The 23,773-nt window shown below is 33.9% G+C and overlaps 1 protein-coding gene across 4 annotated transcripts in view; it reads left to right on the top strand.

The window, feature by feature from the left end:
• Positions 1 to 23,773, top strand: part of FAM117B (family with sequence similarity 117 member B) — a 119,561-nt gene that overhangs the window by 33,221 nt on the left and 62,567 nt on the right. For all 4 annotated transcript variants that reach the window (XM_016425180.2, XM_056807360.1, XM_016425179.2 and 1 more), the window contains exon 2: positions 17,217 to 17,368. In XM_016425180.2, coding sequence (XP_016280666.2) covers positions 17,217 to 17,368 — 152 coding nt within the window. The remainder of the gene's footprint in view (positions 1 to 17,216; positions 17,369 to 23,773) is intronic.

Genomic DNA, 23,773 nt, shown 5'->3' with positions numbered 1-23,773 from the left:
CTTATTATGTCAAATAGTTTGTATAGTATTGGGGTTAACTGTTCTCTGAATGTTTGATAGAATTCACAGGTGAATCCATCAGGCCCTGGGGATTTTTTCTTAGGAAGTTCTTTGATGGTTTGATGGATTTCAATTTCTGATATGGGATTATTTAAGAATTCTATTTCCTCTTCTGTTAGTCTAGGCAGTTTGTATTTTTGTATATATTCATCCATTTCTCCTAAATTGGTGTATTTGTTGCCATATAATTGGGCAAAGTTTTTTTCCCTTTTTTTAAAATAAAACTTGAGTTCCAATGTCTCTCTCCCCATAAAAAACCCTTCCCCGCCCATTAAGAAAGCAAGCAATACGGTACTTATTTATACATGTGAAATCATATAAAACATATTTCTACATTAACTATGTTGCCAGAAGAAAAGTCAAAGAAAGTAAAAAACTGCTTCATCCTACACTTAGTTCCATCAGTTCTGTCTGGAGGTGGTTATCATTTTTTTTTCGTGAGTTCTTTGGAATTGTCTTAGATTGTCCTGTTGATCAGAGTATAGCTAAGTCTTTCCCAGTTAACCATCATTACAATATCACTGTTACTTGGTATAGTGTTCTGGTTCTGTTCACTTCATTTTTCATTAGTTCATATAAGTTCTTCCCCGGTTTCTGAATCCAAATGCCTTGTCATTTCTTTTAGCACAACAATATTTCTTCACAATCATCACAACTTGTTCAACCATTCCCCAATCGATCTGCATCCCTTCAATTTCCAATTCTTTATCACTAGGGGAAACGGCCATAAATGTTTTTGTACATGTAGATCCTTTTTCTTTTTCTTTGATATCTTTGAGATTAAGACCTAGTAGTGGTATTGTTTTGTCAAAGGGCATGGAATGCAGTTTGATGGCCCTTTGGGCATATTTCCACATTTTGTTCTCCAAAATGGTTAGACCAGTTCCTAACTCCATTAACACTGCATTGGTGTCCCAAATTTTTTCCATATCCTCTCTAGCATTTGTCATTTTCCTTTTCTGTCTTGTTAGATAATTTAATCTGATAGGTGTGAGGTGGTAAGAAAACTTCTTGTAAAAATTCTTGGTTGCATGGGTTTTATTTGTGCAAAATCTTTTTATTTTACTTAATTAAAATGACCCATTTTGCCTTTTTGTCTCATCTAGTCATAAAGTTCCTTATCTTAAAATCTGATAGGTAAATTTTTCCATGTTCTTCTAATTTGTTTAGTATATTACTCTTTATGTCTATCTAAACCATGTACCCATTTTGTCTAATTTTTATCAGCAATTTTTGTCAGATAGTGAGTTCTTTCCCTTAGAGCTAAGATCTTTAAGTTTATCAAATGCTAGGTTACCATGATCATTTTTACTATGACATATTACATACCTAATTGTTTCCACTGATCCACCACTTTGTTTCTTGGCTTATTATTTTGATAATTACAACTCTTTAATATAATTTAAATCTGGTACACCTAGGCTACCTCACGCTTTCTTTTAATGTTAGCACTTTTTACTTTGCTTCCATGTTGTTCTTCAATTTTGTGTTTTTGCATGTTCAATTAATCTGTGGGTTCACGTTTTTCTATTTTATCAGTTATTTGTGCTGAGTAGGTCATAAATTCTTCTCTCCCAATTCATATTTCTCCTTTGAACTTAAGGAATAATATGCTCTGTTGTTCTTTGCTATCCTCAATCCACTGCAGCCTCGGTCTCATTAAGTGTTGAATTATTTTCCTTTGTTTTGCAATATCTATTTGTATATTTCTGACCTTTTACTAGATTTGGAGGCTGTATTTTTCCTTCTGCTCTTATTTCCCTGTTGAGTATCTGCTTATGCCCAAGGTCTTTTGAGGTTTTTCTTTTTTTAAGGTCTTTGGTGATTTCAATCTTTTCCCTTTATTTTCACCTATTATTTCCTTTCCAACTTCCTCCCTTCAGATGTTGGGTTTCCTGGGAGACTGGATCTGACTTGGTGTCTCATGCCTCTTTCCAGGCTGGGAAAATCATGATGGTTCACTGGCCAATGTTTCTCTGCCCCCACTGACCTGTGAGTTGATAAAAGTGACCCTTAGCTGAATGGTAGGTTCTTTCCCTTAGGCTTAGTGAGTGGGGTGCCACAGAGTCCCCCACACATTTCTTCCTCCCGGGTCTTCTGACACCAGAACAGAGCCACACGCCCAGCTATTCTTGCCTGAGCAAATTTCTCCCCTGTTACTGCCTTGGGAGGGGGTAGGGTGTGGTTAGGGTGTGGAGTTGAATGTTGTTGCAAGCCCATCTGTTAACTTGTGCAGCCTTGGTGGGCATGAGGGGGAGGGAGTGCTGCTAGTGCATGGAGTTTGGATTTTTTCCCCTGTATAATTCTTTTACTTAAAACAAATTACACATAGAAACAATTTCCAACAATTGTTTTCTGATCTTCTGTGATCCAAATTCTCTCTTCCTCCTTCCTCAAGATAGTAAATAATCTGAAAATGGATATACTGGTTGCTGTCATGCACTACATCCATATTCTCCATCAAGTTCATGAAGGAAATAGTGAAAAATGGTATACTTTGATCTGCATTCAGACTTTTTCAATTGTTTCTTCTATGGTTGGAGGTAGCATTTTTTTCATTGAGTCATTTGGGATAGTCTTGGATCCTTGAATTGCTGACAGTTCTTCACAGTCGGTCATCTTACACTACTGTTACTGCATGCAGTTTTCTTTCAGCTCTTGGTCCACCATTCCCCAATTGGTGAACATGCTCTCAGTTTCCAATTCTTTGCTACTACAAAGAGAACTGTTAAAAAATATTTTGGTATAGGTAGGTCCTTTCCCTTTATCTCTGATCTCTTTGGGAAACAGACCCAGTAGTGGTATTGCTGGGTCTGGGTCAAAGGATATCCATAGTTTGATGGAACTTGGGTGTGGTTCCAGATTGCTCTGGTTTTATCAGTCAGTGTCCCAGTTTTCCCATATCTCCAAGTTTGAACTTTTGGAATCCTAGATCATTTAAGATAGCTAAAATGTCTTTATCTCTGGCATGTAATTTCTATTTTAGAGGGGTTTGAGATGTCATGAGGCTTGAGAAAAATGCCTGCTCTACTGCCATGTGATCTGGAAATTGGGATACTCTTTTAAAATAATTCTCTTCCTTTAACACCATTTCCATTAACAGTCAGCACAGAATTGTGTCCTAACATTTGCTCACTGAGTTTATGATTTATCTAGTTATGCACTTAAATATATGTATTTAAAAGTAGAGATATGATTGTATTTTGGTATAATGCATATATATAATATACAATTATTCCAGATAAAAAGTTAATGATAAGTCATCACTCAGCTTCTAATCTGCTGTTGAATTATGCATATTTTAAAATTGATATAATGAATATATACATATTGCTTTATTTTTTCACATTTTTTATGTTTTCTAATTTTCCATGTGCTGACGTGGTCCATACTTGTCATTTTAGTGATATCAATGTATTAATAATTATTACAATTTATTATCTATTCCTATAGTTTCATTGGTATAGGAAATTCACAGTATAGAAGCTCTGCCAATTGTAGACTGGCATCTTGGCTGTAACTTGCTGTCGTAGATACTAACAGGTTAGGTGACTTACAACTTAGGCAAGTATTCTTAACTTTGTGGCTCATCCTTCATTCACTGTACCATGTTGCCTCTATCACTTTTTTTTGCATTTTTGGAGGTATTGAATTTTATTTAATCTTTATTCTAATAACAAATTTACACATGAGTTTTCTAAAGTTACATGATTCATGTGGTTTCCCTCCCCTCTTCTCTCCCTGCTCCTGGAGTTGATAAGCAATTCCACTGGGTTATACATGTATTATCACTCAAAACATTTCTATAGTATCCATTTTTATAAGAGAATTATCTTATAAAAGTCAAAACCCCAAAACATTTGCCCAAATAAACAAATGATAAATTATGTGTTTTCATCTGCATTTCTACTTCCAACAGTTCTTTCTTTAGAAGTGGGTGGATAGGGGGCAGCTGGGTAGCTCAGTGAATTGAGAGCTAGCCCTAGAGACGGGAGGTCCTAGGTTCAAATCTGGCCTCAGACACTTCCCAGCTGTGTGACCCTGGGCAAGTCACTTGACCCCCATTGCCTACCCTTACCAATCTTCTGCCTTGGAGCCAATACACAGTATTGACTCCAAGACGGAAGGTAAGGGTTTAAAAAAAAAAAGAAGTGGGTGGATAGCATTCTTTTTCATAGGTCCCTCTGAATTGTCCTGGATCATAGTATTGTTGTTAGTAGTAAGGTATCACATTTGATCATTCCATAATATTTCAGGTACTGGGTATAATGTTCTTCTTCTTCTGCTTATTTCACTGCTTGTAGGTCTTTCCAGCTTTTTCTGAAATCATCCTGTTCATCATTCCTTACAGCAGATAGTATTCCATCACCATCATATACCACAATCTGTTCAACCATTCCCCAATTGAGGGATATTCCTTTAGTTTCCAATTGAATTATGCTTGTAGCCTCAAGAAATAATTTAATTTTTAAAGCTGGTCTTGAGAGATGCTATTGCTTCATGAGTTTTAGAGCTGGAAAGGGACTGTAGAGATTCAACAATTGAATTAAATAACAAACACTAAGGTTTCAAGACATAAAATGAATAATAACCACTCCCCTCCCCCAAGGTACTGAAATTCTGCTGGGAGATCTATTTCCTCAAGCTTTCAGCCTAATTCTCTCTTTCACAGCCCTTTGAAAAGGTTATCAGCACTTGTTGCCTTCATTTCCTCACCTCCTTCTCTTTCATGCCTTTGTAAAATGGCTTCCAACCCCTGTGGCTTTCTTCAAAATTGCCAGGGATCTCTTTTTACCTACATGATTTTTATTGCCCTAGGGTCCTCATTTCCCCTGATTTCACTGTGACTTTTGGCACTGTCTTTCCTTTGCATTAGTTGATGTCTTTTCATACATCTCTGATTTGTTTCTTATTCATGTTTCTTAATAGTGTCACACTATTTTATTACATTCCTGTACCATTACTTGTTTAGCTGTTCCACAGTTTCTCATTCTTTGCTATTTAAGAAATTGCTGCTATGACTATTTTGATTTAAATGTTAACTTTGTGTTTTTGAGCACTTTGGAATATATGTTGATCAGTAGAATATTTTAATCAAATGAGAATAGATATTTTAGTCACTTTGTTAGCAAAATTTCAAATTGTTTTCCAAAATGATTGACCTCAACTCACAGTTGGAACAGAGGTATATTCCTGTGCTTGTTTTGCAACCCTTCTCTCATTTACCATTTTTATCTTTGCTAACTTGCTCAATAGTAGGTAAAATGTGACTTTTGAGTTACATTTACCTTATCACAGGAGCATTCTTTTCTGTAGTTTTTTACTTAGTTGACACTCCTGCAATTTTTCATTTGAGAACCGTTTGTTCATATTCTTTGACTGCTTATCTTCTGTCTTCCTAAAATTTGATGTTATATCCTCAGCCTCCCCTTTCCTGCCTCAGTAAACTTCAGTAGCTTCCTGATATCAAATGTACAATCATCTCTTTTCACAACCTGATCCCTTCCTAACTTTCTAGTATTCTTTTTTTTTTTTAAACCCGTACCTTCAATCTTGCAGTCAATACTGTGTATTGGCTCCAAGGCAGAAGAGTGGTAAGGGCTGGGCAATGGGGGTCAAGTGACTTGCCCAGGGAACTTTCTAGTATTCTTGTGCTTGATTCCCTTCCATGCATTTTCAGCTATGGTAACCCACTTCTAAATGTCTAACATATTGATTTTGACATTGGAGGTATTTGAATTTAATTTCCAGTTTGGGGTTATTATTAACATGGATTTTATACAGATAAACCTTTTTTTTTTTTTAAAGTAAACTTTGTAGTGGTATGATGATTGCTTACATTTGCAGTTCTTACTGTTGTCAGAGGCCAATGACCTCAAGAGTTATAGCAGAATTCTTGATATTCATATATGCACTGAACACTTGGTGCCAACAAAATACTGGTATCCCTTCTACATCATGACTTCTCCTGTCATGATTTTGATATGTTATAGATCAGAATAAGAATAAGAAATTAAATTTTGGAGGAGTTTTGTAGAAGCTAAAAGATGACATGGGAAGGCCAGCAGACAGCACAGAAAACATTTAGGAACTCAGAAATGCATAAAATATGTGTAGTTTTATATAATATCAACATTTTATCTCTTACTACCATAAATATACATAGTAAACACCCTATAAAAGAAAAAGAAAGAAGTTCAGACTTCTCTGGTAAGAAGAGAGGGCCAAAAATTTTTATGCATATTTTTCTAATTAACCATACCCTTGAAGGAATCCCTGTATATACAGAGTGACTCAAAATAGTCATCAGACATGTTAGTAAACTGAATACTACATGTCTTGTACAAGTACTAATAGTTTTAAATTTTATTTAGATGCAATTAAGATAAATATAAATTCATTTAAAAGCCTTGCTGAATTCATGGTACCTTATTATTATTATGGCACATTATGTATTTTCTTGGATCTATTTATTATTAATTTAGCATGTGAGAGTATGAATTTAAGGAGGAAAAGATGTCATCAAACTCAAAAATTGAGAACACTAATGTAGTGCTTTTATGTTTTAGAAACAGGTCCAAGTGCTCCCAAGTCTGGAAAAACCTTCATTAGAACCTACTCTTCCCTTGTTATCTTCTTATACTTCTCTTTTCTTTCGCAATGGAATTCTTAGAAAAAAATATGTGCAGTAGTTTTACATATTTGCCTATATCCTGGCATCTACTTATATTTTACCACCCAGGCCTTTCTTTACAAGCAAATTTCTCATTTTTGTGGCTTGGTCTTTTCTTGGCAAAGATACTGGAGTGTCTAGACATTTCCTTCTCCAGCTCATTTTAGAGATAAGGAAACTGATCACAAGATAAGTGTCTAGTACTTGTCTTAGGTCAGATTTGAGCTCAGACCTTTCAGACCCAGTGCTCTGCCCATTCATTGAACCTCCTGGTTGCCTCCTCTATTTAATTATAATTTCTACATGGTTGATTCAGTCTCAACCTGTTGAACATTTCAGAATTTTGAGTTTAACTGATTTGTTTTGATTTGCATTTCATTTTTTAGTGATTGGTTACATTCTTTATTTTAACATGATTTAAATTTTACATGGTTAATGTTTTTTCCCTCCTCAAGTTGACAACCAATTCCAGAGTTTTAATATATATATATATATATATATATATATATATATATATATATTTTATAATTTGAACCCATTTCCATATTATTCATTTTTGAAAAAGAGCTTTGTAAAAGAGTTTTAAAACCAAAACCCTAAATCATATACCCATATAAACAAGTAAGTGATAGATTACATGATTTCTTCTGGATTTCTGCTCCCACAGATCTTTCACTGTATATGGATAGCAGTCTTTCTCATAAGACCCTCAGTATTGTCCTGGATCAATGCATTGCTTTTAGTAGCAAAATCTATTCCATTTGATCATCCCACAGTGTTACAGTCACTGTGTAGTGTTCTCCTGGTTCTGCTTATTTCACTGCGCATCAGTTCATTGAGGTCTTTCCAGAGATCCATCAATTCATCATTCCTTATATATGGCACAGTAGTATTCCATCAACATCTATACCACAATTTGTCCAGCCATTTCCCAATTAAGGGACATCCCCTCATTTTCCAGTTTTTTCCTACCACAAAGAGTGCAGCTATAAATGTTTTTGTACAAACAGATCCTTGTCCAGTTTTGGGGCTGTTTTTTTTTTTTTTTGGTTTTGGTTTGTTTTGTCATCTCTTTCGGATATAAACCCAGTGGTAGGATTGCTGGATCAAAAGGCAATTCAGTCTTTTAAAACCGTTTGGGCATGATTCCAAATTGCCCTCCAAAATGGTTGGATCAGTTCACAATTCTACCAGCAATGCATTAGTGTCCAAACTTTGTCATATCCTCTCCAACATTTATTATTTCCTTTTCCTGTCATTGGCCACTCTGCTAGGTGTAAGTGGTACCTCAGAGTTGTTTTGATTTGCATTTCTGTAATCAGGAGGGATGACTTTGGGAACTGTTTGTTCATTCTCTTTAACCTATTTTGGTTGTATATAATCTTGGGTGCCAAATTCTTATCCAAGGAATTAAATGCAAAGATTCCTTCATTATCTCATATCTGTGAAAAGCATATAATCTTCTCTTCTAATTAATTTTATGTTGAATTCTTTAGTATTTAGATTGAATACTCATATTGAATTTATTGAGGAATATAGATAGTATAAGATCTTTTGAACCTAATTTCTGCCTGATTATTTTTCATTTTTCTCAGAAGTTCTTAGCAACTAGGGAATTATTTCCTAGGCTATTTTTGTTAATTTGATAGGTATAGGATATATCTAACAGTTTTCCAATTACTTGTAAATTTGAACAAGTTTTCAAGTTATTAGTGAAATTTTTCCAATATGTTTTGATATTCATTGGATTATTAGCAGATATGTGCTGATTTCAACCAAATTGTTTTTATTTTAGATGTTTTTTTCATTAAGTAGAATGTTTTAATATAATGTCTATCTAGCTGCAATAATTTGTAGGCAATATTTCTATAATTGAGATGATTGTATTTTTTCTGATTAAAATTTATTTCATGGATCCAATTGCAGTTTTTACTATAATGTTTTGATCCACATCAATGTCCATGAAATTACTATCTAGCTTCCCCAACAATTTATTGAAAAATTATTTTCCATAATTGTTTGTAATATTGTATTGATCTAATATTAATCTGTTTTAATTGTTATATTTGATTCCTTTTGTGCATTTTTTATGTCATGATAATTTTTATCACCTTATGTAGTTTTTCATCTGGTGTGGTAAGTCTATTCGTCAATTTCGGTACAGTTCATAATTTCATTTTCCATACACTACTTTTGAGTTCTTAGAGGGCTTTATTTCCCTTTGTAAATTTTATTACTTTGTCTTAATTTTATGAAGTAACTGTTAAATGTATAAATTAATTCAAGGAATATTTATTTTTTCTTATGTAAAAATTCAGATTATTTTTGCAGGTTAATCACTTCCCTCCAATTCAAATAATCTATTAATTTTTTATTGTCTTTGAATTTTTAGATGCATATAACCATATTGTTTGAAGGTGAAATTTAATGGTTGGACAATAATTTTATGAAATGACGTGGTCACCAATATTTATTATAAGAGTCAGAAATTTATTTATAAGCAAATAGAAAGGAAACAATAAAGAAGAGAAATGTGAAGGGGAATAGAGAAGTTATCCATCCTATCATACTAAATGTTTTACCCTGGATCTGCTTAATCCAGGCAGAGATTAATTAGCTCTCAAGCAGGAAGGCTGGTGGTGAGTAACCACGGGGCCTCTGCTCCAAGATGGAAGCTAGTCTTTTAGGAAACTAGGAAAATAGTAAGCCTTATACTCACCCAACAAAGTAGTCCAGGAGTCAGAGTCCAAGTTGAAGCCAAGCTCCAAGCCCATGATTCAAGCCACAGTTTAGCAAAGCTCCCTCAAAGACAATCTGTTCTGAGGGAGTTCAGGCTTGCTTTTATGGTGACTTCTTGTCTCTTCCCCTCTTCACAGGGTCCAATCACAGTTTCCATATTGTATAGCACTACCCAGGGGGCAGTATCTGTGAGATTGATTTCTCACCTTCTGAAGGTCAATTTCTTATCAAAAAGGTTCACAGTTTCCTGATTGAACAATTTCTGAGGGTGTGAACTCTTAAAAGAATTCATGAGTTTCTGACTGAGTTTTTAAAAAGGGTAGAGCTCCAAGTATCTTGCTGGCTTCTCACCTAGCACTAAGTATGGGTATTCAATCTTTTGTTGATTCAATTTAAAAGGTACACAAAGGAAGAGTTAATCCTGTCTTCAGTCTAGTGAGGTACTAAGTAGGGAAATTTAAGTTAATGTTAACCAAAGTGTAACAGTGGACAATGCTAATTTTATAATTTTTTTAGGGCAAATTGCTAACATTTTTTTTGTTAGAATATTGATTTAGCAACTCTGGGGTACCACCTCACATCTAGCAGATGGGCCAATATGTCAGTAAAGGAAAATAAGAAATGTTGGAGGGGATGTGGCAAAATTCAACCACTAATGCATTGCTGGTGGAGTTGTGAATTGGTCCAAACGTTTTGGAAGGCAGTTTGGAATTATTTATGCCCAAAGGGCTTTAAGAGACCAGATGGCTTTTAATTCAGCAATACCACTACTAGGTTTGTACCCCAAAGAGACAAAAAAAAAGTTTGTACAAAAATATTTATAGCTGCATTCTTTGTGGTAGCAAAAAAATGGAAAATGAGAGGTGTCCCTCATTTGGGGAATGGCTGAACAAGTTGTGGTGTACGAATACTATGGTGATATAAGGAACTGATTGATTTCTATATGAACTGGAAAGACCTCTAGGAATTGATGCAGAGGGAAATGAGCAGAACTAGAACATTATACAGTGACTGTAACATTGTGGGATGATCAAATGTAATAGTCTCTGCTACTAAAAGCAATGCATTGATCCAGGACAATTCTGAGGGTCTTATGAGAAAAAATGCTATCTACATTGAGAGGAAGAACTGTGGGAGTAGAAACACAGAAGGAAAGCATTTGATTTATCACTTGTTTATATGGATATAGGATGTGGGGTTTTGTTTTTAAAAGATTACTCTATTACAAAAATGAATAATATGGAAATAAGTTTTGAGTGATAATACATGTATAACCCAGTGGAATTGCTTGCCAGTTCTGGGACAGGGGAAGTAAAAGGGGAGGGAGAGAATACAAAGCATGTAACTATGGGAAAATACTTTTAAAAATTTAATTTAAAAATATAGATTTAAAATAGATGCTTGAGAAAATACTCCAATATTCTAATAATCTGTGATTTCATTGATGTAAATATTTTTTCTAGTCTTTTTTTCTACTCTCTCAGCCTTGCCCTCCTAAAAGTTTGGTGCAAGTAGTTTATCAAGTGTATATTATTTGATAGAAAGTGAACACATTCACCCTGAATAAGTCTGTGGCACCTTTAAGCATTATCAGATGTCCTTAGTCTCCCCTCCTCCCCGTCCTGTCAGATTACCTTTATGTACATAAAGCTGTATATATTATGTATGTACTTATTTACATTTCATATTCATTAGCATGTAAACTCTGTAAGGGCAGGGACTATTTTTGCCTTTTTCTTTATGTTTAGTTCATGGTAGGCATTTAATATTTGCTGATTATTTTTGCTGTCTATTTTTCATTCCACTCTCTAGCATTTTTCTTTTCATGTGAAAATTCAAACCATTTATATTTAATCAGTAATTTAAAAATTTGACTTAGTTTCTACCATTGGAAAATTTTGTTGTTTAGATTCCTTCTGTCCAAATAAATAATGAAAAGAATGATAATCCTTGTACTGGCTAAATTTAATGTAGAAACATCAAACAGAATTATTATTTTTTATATGATTAACTGTATTTAATCTCAGATTTGATTTACCTCCGATTCTTTGTCAGAGAAAAAGGAACATTGACTTGGGATGGACTTTGTCATTATTCATTTGCCTTTTTCCTTCTTTGTGTAATAGTTAAAAGGGTGGTTGCCAATTGTAATAATTAAAATTATGAGGCTATTAGTAGCTTTAACAATTTAATTTAATTGAAATAGAGAGATGGTAAAATAAGGGAAATGTAGGAATGAGGTAGAGAATTGCCTAGCCTACTACCCTAGAGTCTGCTCCGATGAAATCCAGTCAGAAGGGCACAGGAGTCTCTTGAGCAAGTGTCCCCAGAGTAAGGGTCTCCCTTCAGGGTTAGTCACTAAAGCAGGAATTTGGATCCAAGAGTCTGTTCAGCAAGTCTTGCTCATCAGAGCAAGGGAGAGCTCCTAGAGGCTGGGTCCCTGCTTATATGCAGTTTTCTCCACTCTTTGGCTCTCCCATGTCGCACCTCAGAAACCAATCATATTTCCTTAATTTGTCTGGCACTTGGGGGGGGGGTGGGGTGGGGGGGGGGGTGGGATGAATGCCTGTGGGATCAATTTCCTGTCTCTGAGGGTGTGAACTCCTTTCTCTGTACTTGCAATCAATAATAAAGGATCTTTAAGTTCCTGACTAAGTTTTTTAAAAAGTGTTAATTCCTTTTCCACATTTGGTTATATCTATTATGATCTTTAAGTTATATACCTTTTTTTCTCAAAACCTAATTTGATTAATATTGCCCTTTTGAGATTAAAACCAGTTTATTCCATTTGAACAGTGTTATTTCAAATGCTTCTCTCAAAGAGTCTTTTGAAGTATGTTTTTTATTCATAAATTCTTTGAGGGCTGTTTAGTTTTTGGGTGTCCATGTTTTATTTTCAAACGGAATGATTAGATTTTTGAGATAAGCTGATTTTGGTCTAGTGGCCCTTTAAAAAAAAGTCAGCATGTGCTTTGTTTCGTTAGACAAATCTTGTGAAGACTGGTTTATTTTATCCATTTTTGGTGAGTTTATTTTATCCCTGTAACTATTTAAAGATTTTAAAAAATAGTTTGACCATATTTGTGCTTGGGGAGTTGAATTTTGAGTTTGTCCTTGTTGAGGTTCTGTGGATTTTTTTTACTATAATCTTTGATTTTGATTGTCCTTAAATGTTTTTAAATTCTTTCATAAAGCATAGTGTCTGATTTTTTACTTTGATATTTTTCTGAACCCTCAAAATTTCCTACATTTGTGCTCTAATTTAATAATTTTCTGTGATTAATGTTAATCACAATCTGTAATAACTTGAATCACTTTCATTTGTTGCTTCAAGGTTTTTTTTTAAGCTTTTCTTTCTTAAATTGTACTGTATACCTGTCTTACACTATTAATCTGCTCTATAAGAATCAGCCTATTAAAAGGCATATCCCTAGTGAGCCATATTAATCTAGTAGACAAAGCAACATTCAAAATGGCTCTTAAATCCCACATCCTAAATACTGCTCAGCCTTCTTTGTCTATGTCCTGGAATAGGACTGACTCCTATCTGTCTATGGTTCAAGCACAGAATTGCAAAGGATCTTTTCACACTGCAATTTCCTCTGCCTTTCTTTTCTTTTCTTTTCTTTTTCTTTTTTTTTAAACCTTTACCTTCTGCTTTAGAATCAATACTGTGTCAATTGGCTAGGCATTGAGGGTTAAGTGACTTCTCCAGGATCACATAGCTAGGAAGTATCTGAGGCTAGACTTTTGAACCCCAGGGTCTTCCCTTTCTATACCTGGCTCTTTTTCCATTTAGCTACACCTAGCTGCCCCCTCTCCTCTGCCTTTTCCTTTTCCTTCCTCTCATTGGCTGGTTCTTCTCTGAGACTTTTAAAGGATGACATCCAGATTAACCCTATCTTCATTCCTCTTTAAGCTGCCCCTCCTGACTCTGAGCTTTCTCTGCCAGGCCTCTATGAGGTAACATCCTCACCCATTTACCAGGTTAATCAAGATTCTTCTTTATTTTTTAAAGTAGATTTCTTTAACTTTGGACTTAATAGTTTCATTTTGGTATTTCCTCAAACCACTTCCTTTGTTAACTTTTTAATATGCAAGTCTTTTGAAAAAAACATTAAATAATTCATCCAATACTCTGAATACACTATCTAATCAGCGGCTGATTTTAGAGATTTGGGATGCATATTTTTAAACTTCTTGAAATGTATATGTCTATAAACTTGTTACATTCTTTAAAAATGTCCATCTTCTGCTTCATACATTTTGCTAAATTTTGTGGGGGAGAACTCCTGGATCTAAGATTTAGATTTCCTAAGTTTGCAAATGACATCCCAATTCCTCTTATCATTTATTATCTTGGAGAAGTCTGTGATGCTCATAGGTAGATGCAGGATTTTCTATAATACATTTTAGTTTAACAATAATGAGTTGAATATTGAGTTTTTCACATCAAAATCTGCATGATTTTTTCAGTTTATTGTTTGAGATTTTAAAAAATAACTTTGAAAACATTTTTTGAAGTTATTTATAAAATACAGTGGGTTTTTTTTTTGTTTGTTTCTTGGTATCTTTTGTTTTATAACCAAAATATTTCTCAGCTATTCTTCTCCCTTAAAGCCATTGCATATAACAGAAAAAAAATCCAGGAAATAAAATTAAAACATCAAGAAAGCCTGCTACTTTATATCAGCCTTCCGCCTCCCAGCCCTTTCTTTTATTGCTATTCCTAGCATTTCCAGAAAAAAGTAGGGAGAATGAACATTTTTTTATGTATTATTTTTAATTGTCTCAAGCTTCTCCCTAAGCAGTTAGTGCTTCCCTGATTATTTAGATCTCTTATTTTTTTAAAAGAACTGTTAAATAAAACACTGAGATTAATATAATGCCTGGGTGAATTTTAGGAGATTCACTCCCAAGAATTTTGTAGTTATTTTGAATGGGATTTCTCTTTTAAGCTCTTCCTGCTGGGTTCTTAAAGAATTACATAATGATGTATGAAAATATATTTTATATCCTGTAATTTGGAAAGACTTCTAACATTCATTACATGTGTTGTGGATTTAGCATTACATGCTCTTGAATTTAGTTAAGATCTCATTTATTTATGGAAGTATTGGATGGGGGGGCTAATCGTCTATGGATAAAGTCATTACTTTTGTTTATCTTATTAACATATTTTATATTTATAATCTTGTAGACATAATTCTCCATTACTGGTATAAATGCAATCTGATCATGGTGTATAGTCTTTTTAATATTTTGTTTTAACTTCCTAATAATTTAACATTTTTTCATCATGTTCATTAAGGACTTTGGTCTATAGTTGTTTCTTCCTTCCTTTCTTTTCTGTTTTGTCTTATTATTTAAATTTAAATGCTTTTTGCCCACTGAGAATATTGCAGAGCATTTCACAATGTTTCTTTTTCTACAGAATTTCTTTTGATACTTTGAATGTTTCAGGTGCACTGTAACATTTTTAAGAGTATTCAGTAATTTTTAATCCTCATTTTTATTTTGATAGATTTTTATTAGTTTGTGTGGTTTAAAATCTTTTAATTTTGTTTTGAGATGCATGAAAGGAGTTTGGTTTCTTAGGTACCTTTTATGTTATTTTTATTTTACTTCTTTACATTTAAGAAGTTCTTTTACATGTTCAATTGTTTGTCCTGATTTCTTAGCTGCTACTTTTATTATCTTCCTTTTGTTCTCTTCTTCAGCATACTCCATAATATTCATGTATATTTCCACACATAATTGGTTCACCTTTGAGTTTTTCCTTATTGCTTTTTGGGGTAAATTTTAAATTTCTTGGGAGATTTTCTAGTGGTTTAATTGGAAATCATACACCTTATCACTTTGCCATCTTCAAATGAATGCCAGTTCCTTTTGTTTTGTTTCTGCCACTAACCAGTAGGCAAGTAATTTAATTCCTTTGCAGAACAATTTGTAATGTAAAATGAAGATATTTTATTGTCCCCTCCACTTTGCATTCTCTCTCTCCACCCTCTCTCATCCTCTCCCCCCCCCCCCCCAATCCCCATCATCCCTCCCCTGAGTCTGCTTTCAAGACTACATAAATTGTAGGGCAACAGACTCATTGGTTTAGAACCTAGCATGTAACAGATGAAACAGATTTTTATCAATATAAAACCTCAATAGGAGATTGAACCTGTGACTATTGGTTGCTTCTAGCACTAGTCAAGACAATTCAGAAGATAGAGCAACATAAAATTTTTTAAAAACATTCATTGAAATGTTAATCCTATATATAGAAGATGACAAGAAATTTATAGGAAAGCACCTAAATGTCATGCAAAATTTAACTTTACCTTTTTCTTCTATAGGGAAATTTGTCATTCATCTGAGGTCCCCCCATTTCCTTTTTGGATTTACTATTGTAAATAAAACCCTGGATATGTATATGATGGCCGTAGAGATTAAAAAATCTGAAGGCATGTGCAATGTATAAACCTTTGTGGACCTCCCACTTCCATGATGGAGTAGCTTTGGGATGTGTCTTATTTTTTCTCTGCTTGTCCCACTCAAACTTTAAAAAGAAAAAACAACCAAAAAACCCTTCCCTTCTGGCTTAGAATTAATCCATTCAAATGCAGAAGAGAGAGGATAAGAGCTAGGTAATTGGGAATAAATGACATGCCCAGGGTCACACAGCTAGGAATTTTTCTAAGGCCATATTTGAATCTAGGACCTCTCATCTCTGTGCCTGGATCTCTAGCCACTGAGCTACCCATTTCGCTTGATCTTTACAATTTTGTTAATTTATTAACTTTTTGGTATGTAGTTGTTCTTTCTATTTACATTGTACTTCCTGTGTATATTGTTTTCTTGCCTGTGTTTACTTCACTGTACATCAGTTCATATAGAGCTTTCCAAGCTTTATCACATGCATCATTTCCTAAAGCGCAGCAATATTCCATTATAGCACTACCAGTTTGTTTAGTCATCCCCCTGTTGTTGGATGTATATCTTGTTTCCAGTTCTTGGTTCTTACAAAAAAGTACTTTTGTAGTGTGTGTGTGTGTGTGTGTGTGTGTGTGTGTGTGTGTGTGTGTGTGTGTGTGTGTGTGTGTGTATCTCTCTCACACTCACACACACATTCTCTCTCACATTTTTTTTTTAATGATGGCTTCCTTGGTGTATAAGCCCAAGAAAGCAATCATTATAAAGGGTTAAAAAAATCATTCATATAAATCATTCAAAGAGTTTGAACATTTAATAGTTTTATTTGCATACTTCCAAATTGTTTTCCAAAGTGGTTGTAACATTTCACAGCTCCATCAACATTGTATTAGCCTCCGACTTTGACTTGTCATTTTTTGGTCATTTTTACCCATCTTGTAAGGTTTGAGAGTACTCAGGGTTTTTTTTTTTTTTGATAGGCATTTCTCTCATTAGTGATTTGAATTCTTTTCTGTGTTTGGTGAATACTTTACAATTCTTTTAAGATTTTTTTTAATATCCTCTGACTGTTATGCTATTGGAAAATGTCTAGAATAAGGTTTTATTGTTTCTTCATGTTTTTATATAATAAAATTTTAGCTCATTGGAACAAACCCAATTGTAAACCCTTTAGTAGAGGAAAGTATCCAAATCTTAGGTTCTGTGTGACTGTAAGCTGGGAAACTCATTTTCATATGACATAGTATGAAAGTAATGATAAGATCTGTTTTATTAATTTTTTTATTAAGTGTTCTGAATAAATATTTGTTTTTTAATTTAGGTGAAAAACCTCGGCCACCTTCATCCAGCCCTTCCAGCATTATTCGTAGAACTTCCTCTTTGGATACACTTGCTGCCCCATATCTTGCGGGGCACTGGCCTCGTGATAACCATGGGCAGTCTGTTCCATGTATGAGGGACAAAGCTACACAGGTAAACTTTATGCTTTCATTTTGAGAGCGGTTTCATTTTTTCACCAAATATTTTCTCATAATATATTTACTTAACTCTTCATGTTTATGTATTATTCCTTCCATCTATTATTTATTATGGAAGAATTCAAAATAATTATAAATTAAATACAAAGGAAACATCTCACTTTTATTCTAAAAATAAAATCCTTTTATAACTGGAAATTCAAATATACAGAATTGATAAATTTAGGAACTTAATTTTTCTGGAATTAAGACTCTTGAAAATAAAGTTGTGTCTGTGTTAAAAGAGAAGGATAACTACTGACAAACCATGGAGGTTGTATCCTGGACACAACAGCAAAGTTTGCTTTTTTAAATCAATTTTTTTTTTGCTTTGATTTTTTATTTTCCTAAGTCCTGACTCAACTCTGATTTCTTTTTCTCTTCCCTGCTCTTCACCCACTGGCTTTCAGTTCTCTTTGTGTTGTCTTCCCCCATTAGTATGTAAGTTCTTGAGAGCAAGGTGGGAAATAGCACTCAGCATACTTCCTGGTTCATAACCTACTAAGCATGTATTAAAATTATGTAGGAGAAACATAAGTCTTATATGAAGTGGTACAGAATAAAGTAAGCTAAAGTAGGAGAACAGTATATGCAGTCTAATAACTAACCAAAATACCACTAAAAATGATTGAATTTACATAATTTGCAGTGAGTAATCTTGATCCTGGAAGATAGATGGTGAAACACATTTCTGCTTCTTAATAGCATTGTTGGGGTCTATGAGACTAGATGCTATCAGACAGAAGTTATTTGATTGGGTTTTTTTTTTCCTTTGTTACAAGGGGGATGTTCAATAATGGGGGACTATAGGAAAATGATCGTGGTGTAAAAGGCAAGAGGTCTCAGTAAAATTCCTCTTGCTTTTCACCATTTTGCTCACTCTCTTCTATTTTGTCTATACCTTTCCCAAAATGGAATACTCAGAAACAAACCTAGTATTTCACATATGGCCTAATCAAGAAAAAGTATTGTGAGCTATTAATGTCTCCTTCATTTGGAACACTTTCTCTTTTAATATAGCTTAAAATGATAATATCAAAGTTAGTTTAGCTGCATTATTGTACTAATTACTTATTGAGGTTTCAGGCAACTACAATTTTTTTTTTCAGATGTACTGCTGTGTAGCAGTACCATGTGCTTGTGAAAATGATTTTTAAAAATCCAAGTGCAAGACTTTGCATTTATTGCTATTAAATTTCATATTCTTACATTTAATGAAGCTTGGAGCTTGTCAAGATCTTTTTGGCTCTTGACTTTATACAATATTATGTTACTTATCTTTCTTAACTTTGTTATCTGTAAATTTGATAAGTCTACTATCTTTGTCTTTCTTTGTGTCATTAATTAAAATGTCTAATAGCTCCAGGACCAAAGACAAACATTTGGAACATTTCTTTTGAAACTTCCTTTGGCTACTTTTTGGGTCCAATCATCTAGCTAGTCTCCTTGGGACCACTATGGGATCACAAAACTCAAAGGGACTTATCTGGTTTCCTTCTTTAATGTCTGCCTCCTTTTTCTCCATCTGTAAAATGGAGATAACTACATGTACCTTCTAGAGATTTTTTTGATGATCAAATAAAATACTATATTTTATAAACCTTGAAGTCCTTTATAAAGGCAAGCTATTACTATTACTCAGTCCTCTGAAATTGATTCTTACTCCTCACACCAGCTTTTCCTAACCTTCTTCACTCTCCTCAACTTCTAAAACCACTTTTTCTTCTTAACAGAACACCTTACTTTGCAGTTTTCTGAAATGACTGAGGACATGCATACTGTGCTCCTCCTTCTCCTCTCCTGGACATCTCAAAACTCCTCAATATAATTTTTTGCTAATTCTTCTTTTATTCCACTCTGTGATAGGGTTCCATTCTTGTCAGAGCCTATCCCTGTTCTTAAACCCTTGAATTCCATCTTCGATTTTTAGCATATTATCTCCTCAAACAAAAATGACCATAACTTTTAAATTGTCAGATATAATGGCCTTTTCTCAGTATCTAATACCTCTCGACCCTTTTGTACCTTTCTTTCTTTCTGGATGACTTCGCCTCTCTAGTTTTGTTATTGTTTCTGTTTATTTTGTCATTTTCACACTTAATTTTCTTCTTATACATCTGAGTCCTTTTTAGTCTCTTTTGTTGTATCTTCATTCATATTATATACCCTTCATTGTGTTTATACCCAACCATCTATCCTGGGCCATTTTCTGTCTCTTTATGTCTGATGGACCTCATCAACTCTCCTCCCTTTCAAATACTGTCTCCCTTCAGATGACTTTCATGTTGATCTACCCAGTCCTAGTCTCCCAGCTCAGCTTCAGTTGCATGGTTACAATGGCCTATTGTACATTTCAAACCAAATACCCTATAAGAATCTAAAACCTAATATGTCTGTCACAGAATTCACTATCCCCCATCCCCAACCTTACCTCACAGTATTAATTGTTCATGGGTAGGCCAAGCCAATATAAAAATGACAATTCTACCTAAATAACATACTTCTTCAGTGTTATACTAATCAAACTACCAAAAAAATTAGTCTATAGAGCTGGAAAAAACAATAACAATTGATCTGGAAGAACAAAAAATGAAGAATATCAAGGGAATTAATAATAAAAATGTGAAGATGACCTAGCCATACCAGATCTCAACCTGTTATTACATTTTAATCATCAAAACAATCTGGTATTGGTTTAAGAAATAGAGTTGTGTAATTGGAAATCTTGTGCCTTTGAACTACATTTCCCAGGATCCCACTGACTTCTTCTGTCATTAGGTGCTTACATAGATAGGGGGATATATTGGGTGGGGTTCCTGGTCTCTTTGCTTCCTGTCATCACTTGGTGGAGTAGGGTCTTTGAACAGGTAGATTAGCCATGGGCACATGGTTTTATTTTGTTACCTTTTTATTCCTTTATTTCTAGTGATTATTAATAAATCTTATAAAATATAATATTTTAAATTTTTTTATTTTAATTTTTACAGAGTGGTGAATCGGTGTTAATAAATTAGGTACACAATACACAGTAGGAAATAACCAGAAGTAATTTTGTATTTAATAAATACAAAGATCCAAACCTTGTTTGGATCTCACTATTTGACAAAAACTATTAGGAAAACTGGAAAGGAGTTTTCCAGAAACTAAGTGTAAACTAGTACTTCATACCATGTGCCAAGATAGTTAAAATGGGCACATGATTTAGATATAAAGGGTGATATCATAAAGAAAGAGGACCTAGCGGGGGATCTGTTTCCCAAGTAGATCTGGGAAAAAGGAAAATAACCTATATGTTCCAAAATATTTATAGCAACTCTCTTTGTGGTGGCAAAGAACTAGAAATTGAAAGGATGTACATCAAGTGGGGAATATCTAATCAAAATTGTGGTATGTGATTGTGATGGAATAGTATTACACTGTAAGAAATGATGAGCAGATTAATTTTTTTTTAAACTTAGAACTACATGAGATAATGAAGAATGAAACAAATAGAACCAAGAGCACAATATATACAGCTACATATTTAATATTGGAAAAATAACTCACCTCCAGGAAATGAACTGAATGGAAAGACAAAAAATATAATCTATATATTTTGTCAGATGGTGCCTTCTGGGATATGGGGAGGGGGCTGAATAAATAAATTAAAATTTTTCTTAAAATAGATGTGTATATTTAAAAAAGAAATTAGAAGAGCATGGAATAATTTGCCTCCGATCTATGGATAAAGAGAAGAATTTATGAATAAACAAGACATAAAGTAGATAATTTTGATTGTTAGATAAAACTTTTTTCGCACCCAGTAAAACCAAGATAGCCAAGATTAAAAGAAAAACAGAAAATTGGGGATAAAATTTTATAGCAAGTTTTTCTAATAAAGGCTTCATCTCTCATATATATATAGAGAATTGAGTCAAATTTATAATAATTCAAGTCATTCCTCAATTGATAAATAAGTCAAAAGATATGAACAGGCAATTTTCAGATGAAGAAATCAAAGTTATCCATAATAACAGAAAAAAAATGTTCTGAATCACTAATGATTAGAAAAATGCAAACTCATACTAAGCAGATTATCTAATGTGACAGAAAAGGAAAATAACAAATGTTGGTGGGAATATGGGGAAACTGGGGTATTGCATTTTTGGTGGAGTTATGATCTGATCCAACCATTCTGTAGAACAATTTGGAACTATGCCTTATGGACTATAAAAATGTGTATACCCTTTAACTTAATCAACGTTTAGGTCTATATCTCAAAAAGATTTAGAAGGGTTTTTGAGGTTGCAAAAAAATTGGAAATTGAGAAATGGCTGAATAAGTTGTGGTATCTGACCTTTTTTTTATTGATTAAGAAAAATTTTCCATGGTTACACAATTCATGTTCCTTCCCTCCCTTCCCCCCCTCCCCATTTCCAATTCCACTGGGTTTTATATGTGTCATTCGTCAAGACCTATTTCCATATTATTGATATTTGCACTGGGTGATCATTTAGTCTATATCCCCAATGATATCCCCATCCACCCATGTGATCAAGCAGTTGTTTTTCTTCTCTGTTTCTACTCCCACAGTTCTTTCTCTGGATGTGGATAACATTCTTTCTCATAAGTCCCTCAGAAATGTTTTGGATCATTGCATTGCTACTAGTAGAGAAGTCCATTATGTTCAGTTGTGCTACAATGTATCTGTTTTTCTGTCTAATGTCCTCCTGGTTCTGTTCCTTTCTCGCTCTTCATCAATTCCTGGAGATCTTTCCAATTTACATGGAATTCCTCCAGTTCATTATTCCTTTTAGCATGATTCCATCTGTGGTATATAATTGTGATGGAATACTATTTTGCTATAAGAAATGAATAGAATGCTCTTAGAAAAACCTGGAAAATCTTAAATAATGCAAAGTGAAGTGAGCAAAACCAGGAGCACATTGTACATGATAACAGCAATATTATACAATTATCAACTGTGAATGACTTAGCTATTCTCAGCAAAGCAAAGATCCAAAGCAATTCTTAGGACCTACGTTGAGAAGTGCTATCCACCTCCAAAGAAAGAACTGATAGAACCTGAATGCAAATTGAAGCATGCTGTTGTTTTCTTTCACAACATGACTAATGTGGAAATATGTTTTTCATGACTGCACAGGTATAACCTTTATTAAATTGCCTTCTCATTGAGGGGGAAAAGGATGGAAGGAGAGAATTTGGAACTCAAAATTATAACATTTAGAAAATAAGATAGGAAGGGATTAGATTAGAGAGAGCTTTAAATCCAATACATAGGAGTTTGTTTTATTCTGAAGGTAATAGTAAGGCCCTAGAAGTCACTGATTAGGGCATGGGAAGTAATATAGTCAGCTTTATGCTTTAGAAAAACCACCATAGCAACTGAGATAATAGATTAAAAGAATGAGAATTTGAGGCAGGTAGACTTAATTAGAAGACTTGTAATATTTCAGTGAAGAGGTAATAAAAGCTTGAATTAGTTGTGATACTGCATAAGTGGAGGAGAGTGTATATGAAAAATATTGTTATAATGTATAAATAAGATTTAGTTAACAGATTGGTTTATTTGATGAGTGAGTGGATAATAAAGGAGAGTGCTCTTAATAGTCATCATTGAAAAGAGGAGAGGCTTTGGGGGGAAAGGTAATGAAATTTGTCTGGAGATATGAAATTTGTCTAGAGAATTTGAGATACTTGATTGGGTGGACCAGCCAATTTGACATTATCAGAAGTCAGGCTGGGATGTTTTATTATAGCTTTGGAAAGATTTTTAGATGGATAGCTACAAAGATCTGGGAATCATCTGCATAATTGAACCCAAAGGATCTGACAAGATCATGAATTAAGAAATAAGGGTTTGTTAATATTTTTATGTCATAGATACCTTTGGTATTCTGTCAATGAATATAGAGCCTTTCTCTGAAAAATGTTCTAAATGCATAAAATGCAGAGAAAATTATAATGGAAACCTATTCTATTGAAATATAATTATTAAAGTATAAAAAAGAATTACTAAACCATTGGTTAATAATTCCTGGAGAGAGAGGAAAGGGCCAAGAAGAGTTTCTGGGGGACATGGTTTCTTTAATGGGTATGACCTGACTGAAGAACCCAGTAAAGGAGACTTAAGGGATCATTCAGAGAGATAAGAGAAAAACCAAAAGAGAAGCAGTATTACCAAAACCTAGTGAGAAGAGGGCATCTAGAAGGAAGAGATGATCAACACTAATACTCTCAAAAGGCTGCAGAGGTTAAAAAGAGTAAAGATTGAGAAGAGGCCTTTGATTTGGCTTAATTCACTGGTGACTTTGGAGAAAGCAATCTTAACTCAATGAAAGCCAGATTGCAGAGTAAGAAG

This window comes from Monodelphis domestica, chromosome 8 (genome assembly GCF_027887165.1).
Source record: "Monodelphis domestica isolate mMonDom1 chromosome 8, mMonDom1.pri, whole genome shotgun sequence".
In the NCBI taxonomy this organism is placed as follows: Eukaryota; Metazoa; Chordata; class Mammalia; order Didelphimorphia; family Didelphidae; genus Monodelphis; species Monodelphis domestica.
Note: the sequence above shows the minus strand (reverse complement) of the source record. Positions and strands in the feature narration are given on the sequence as shown.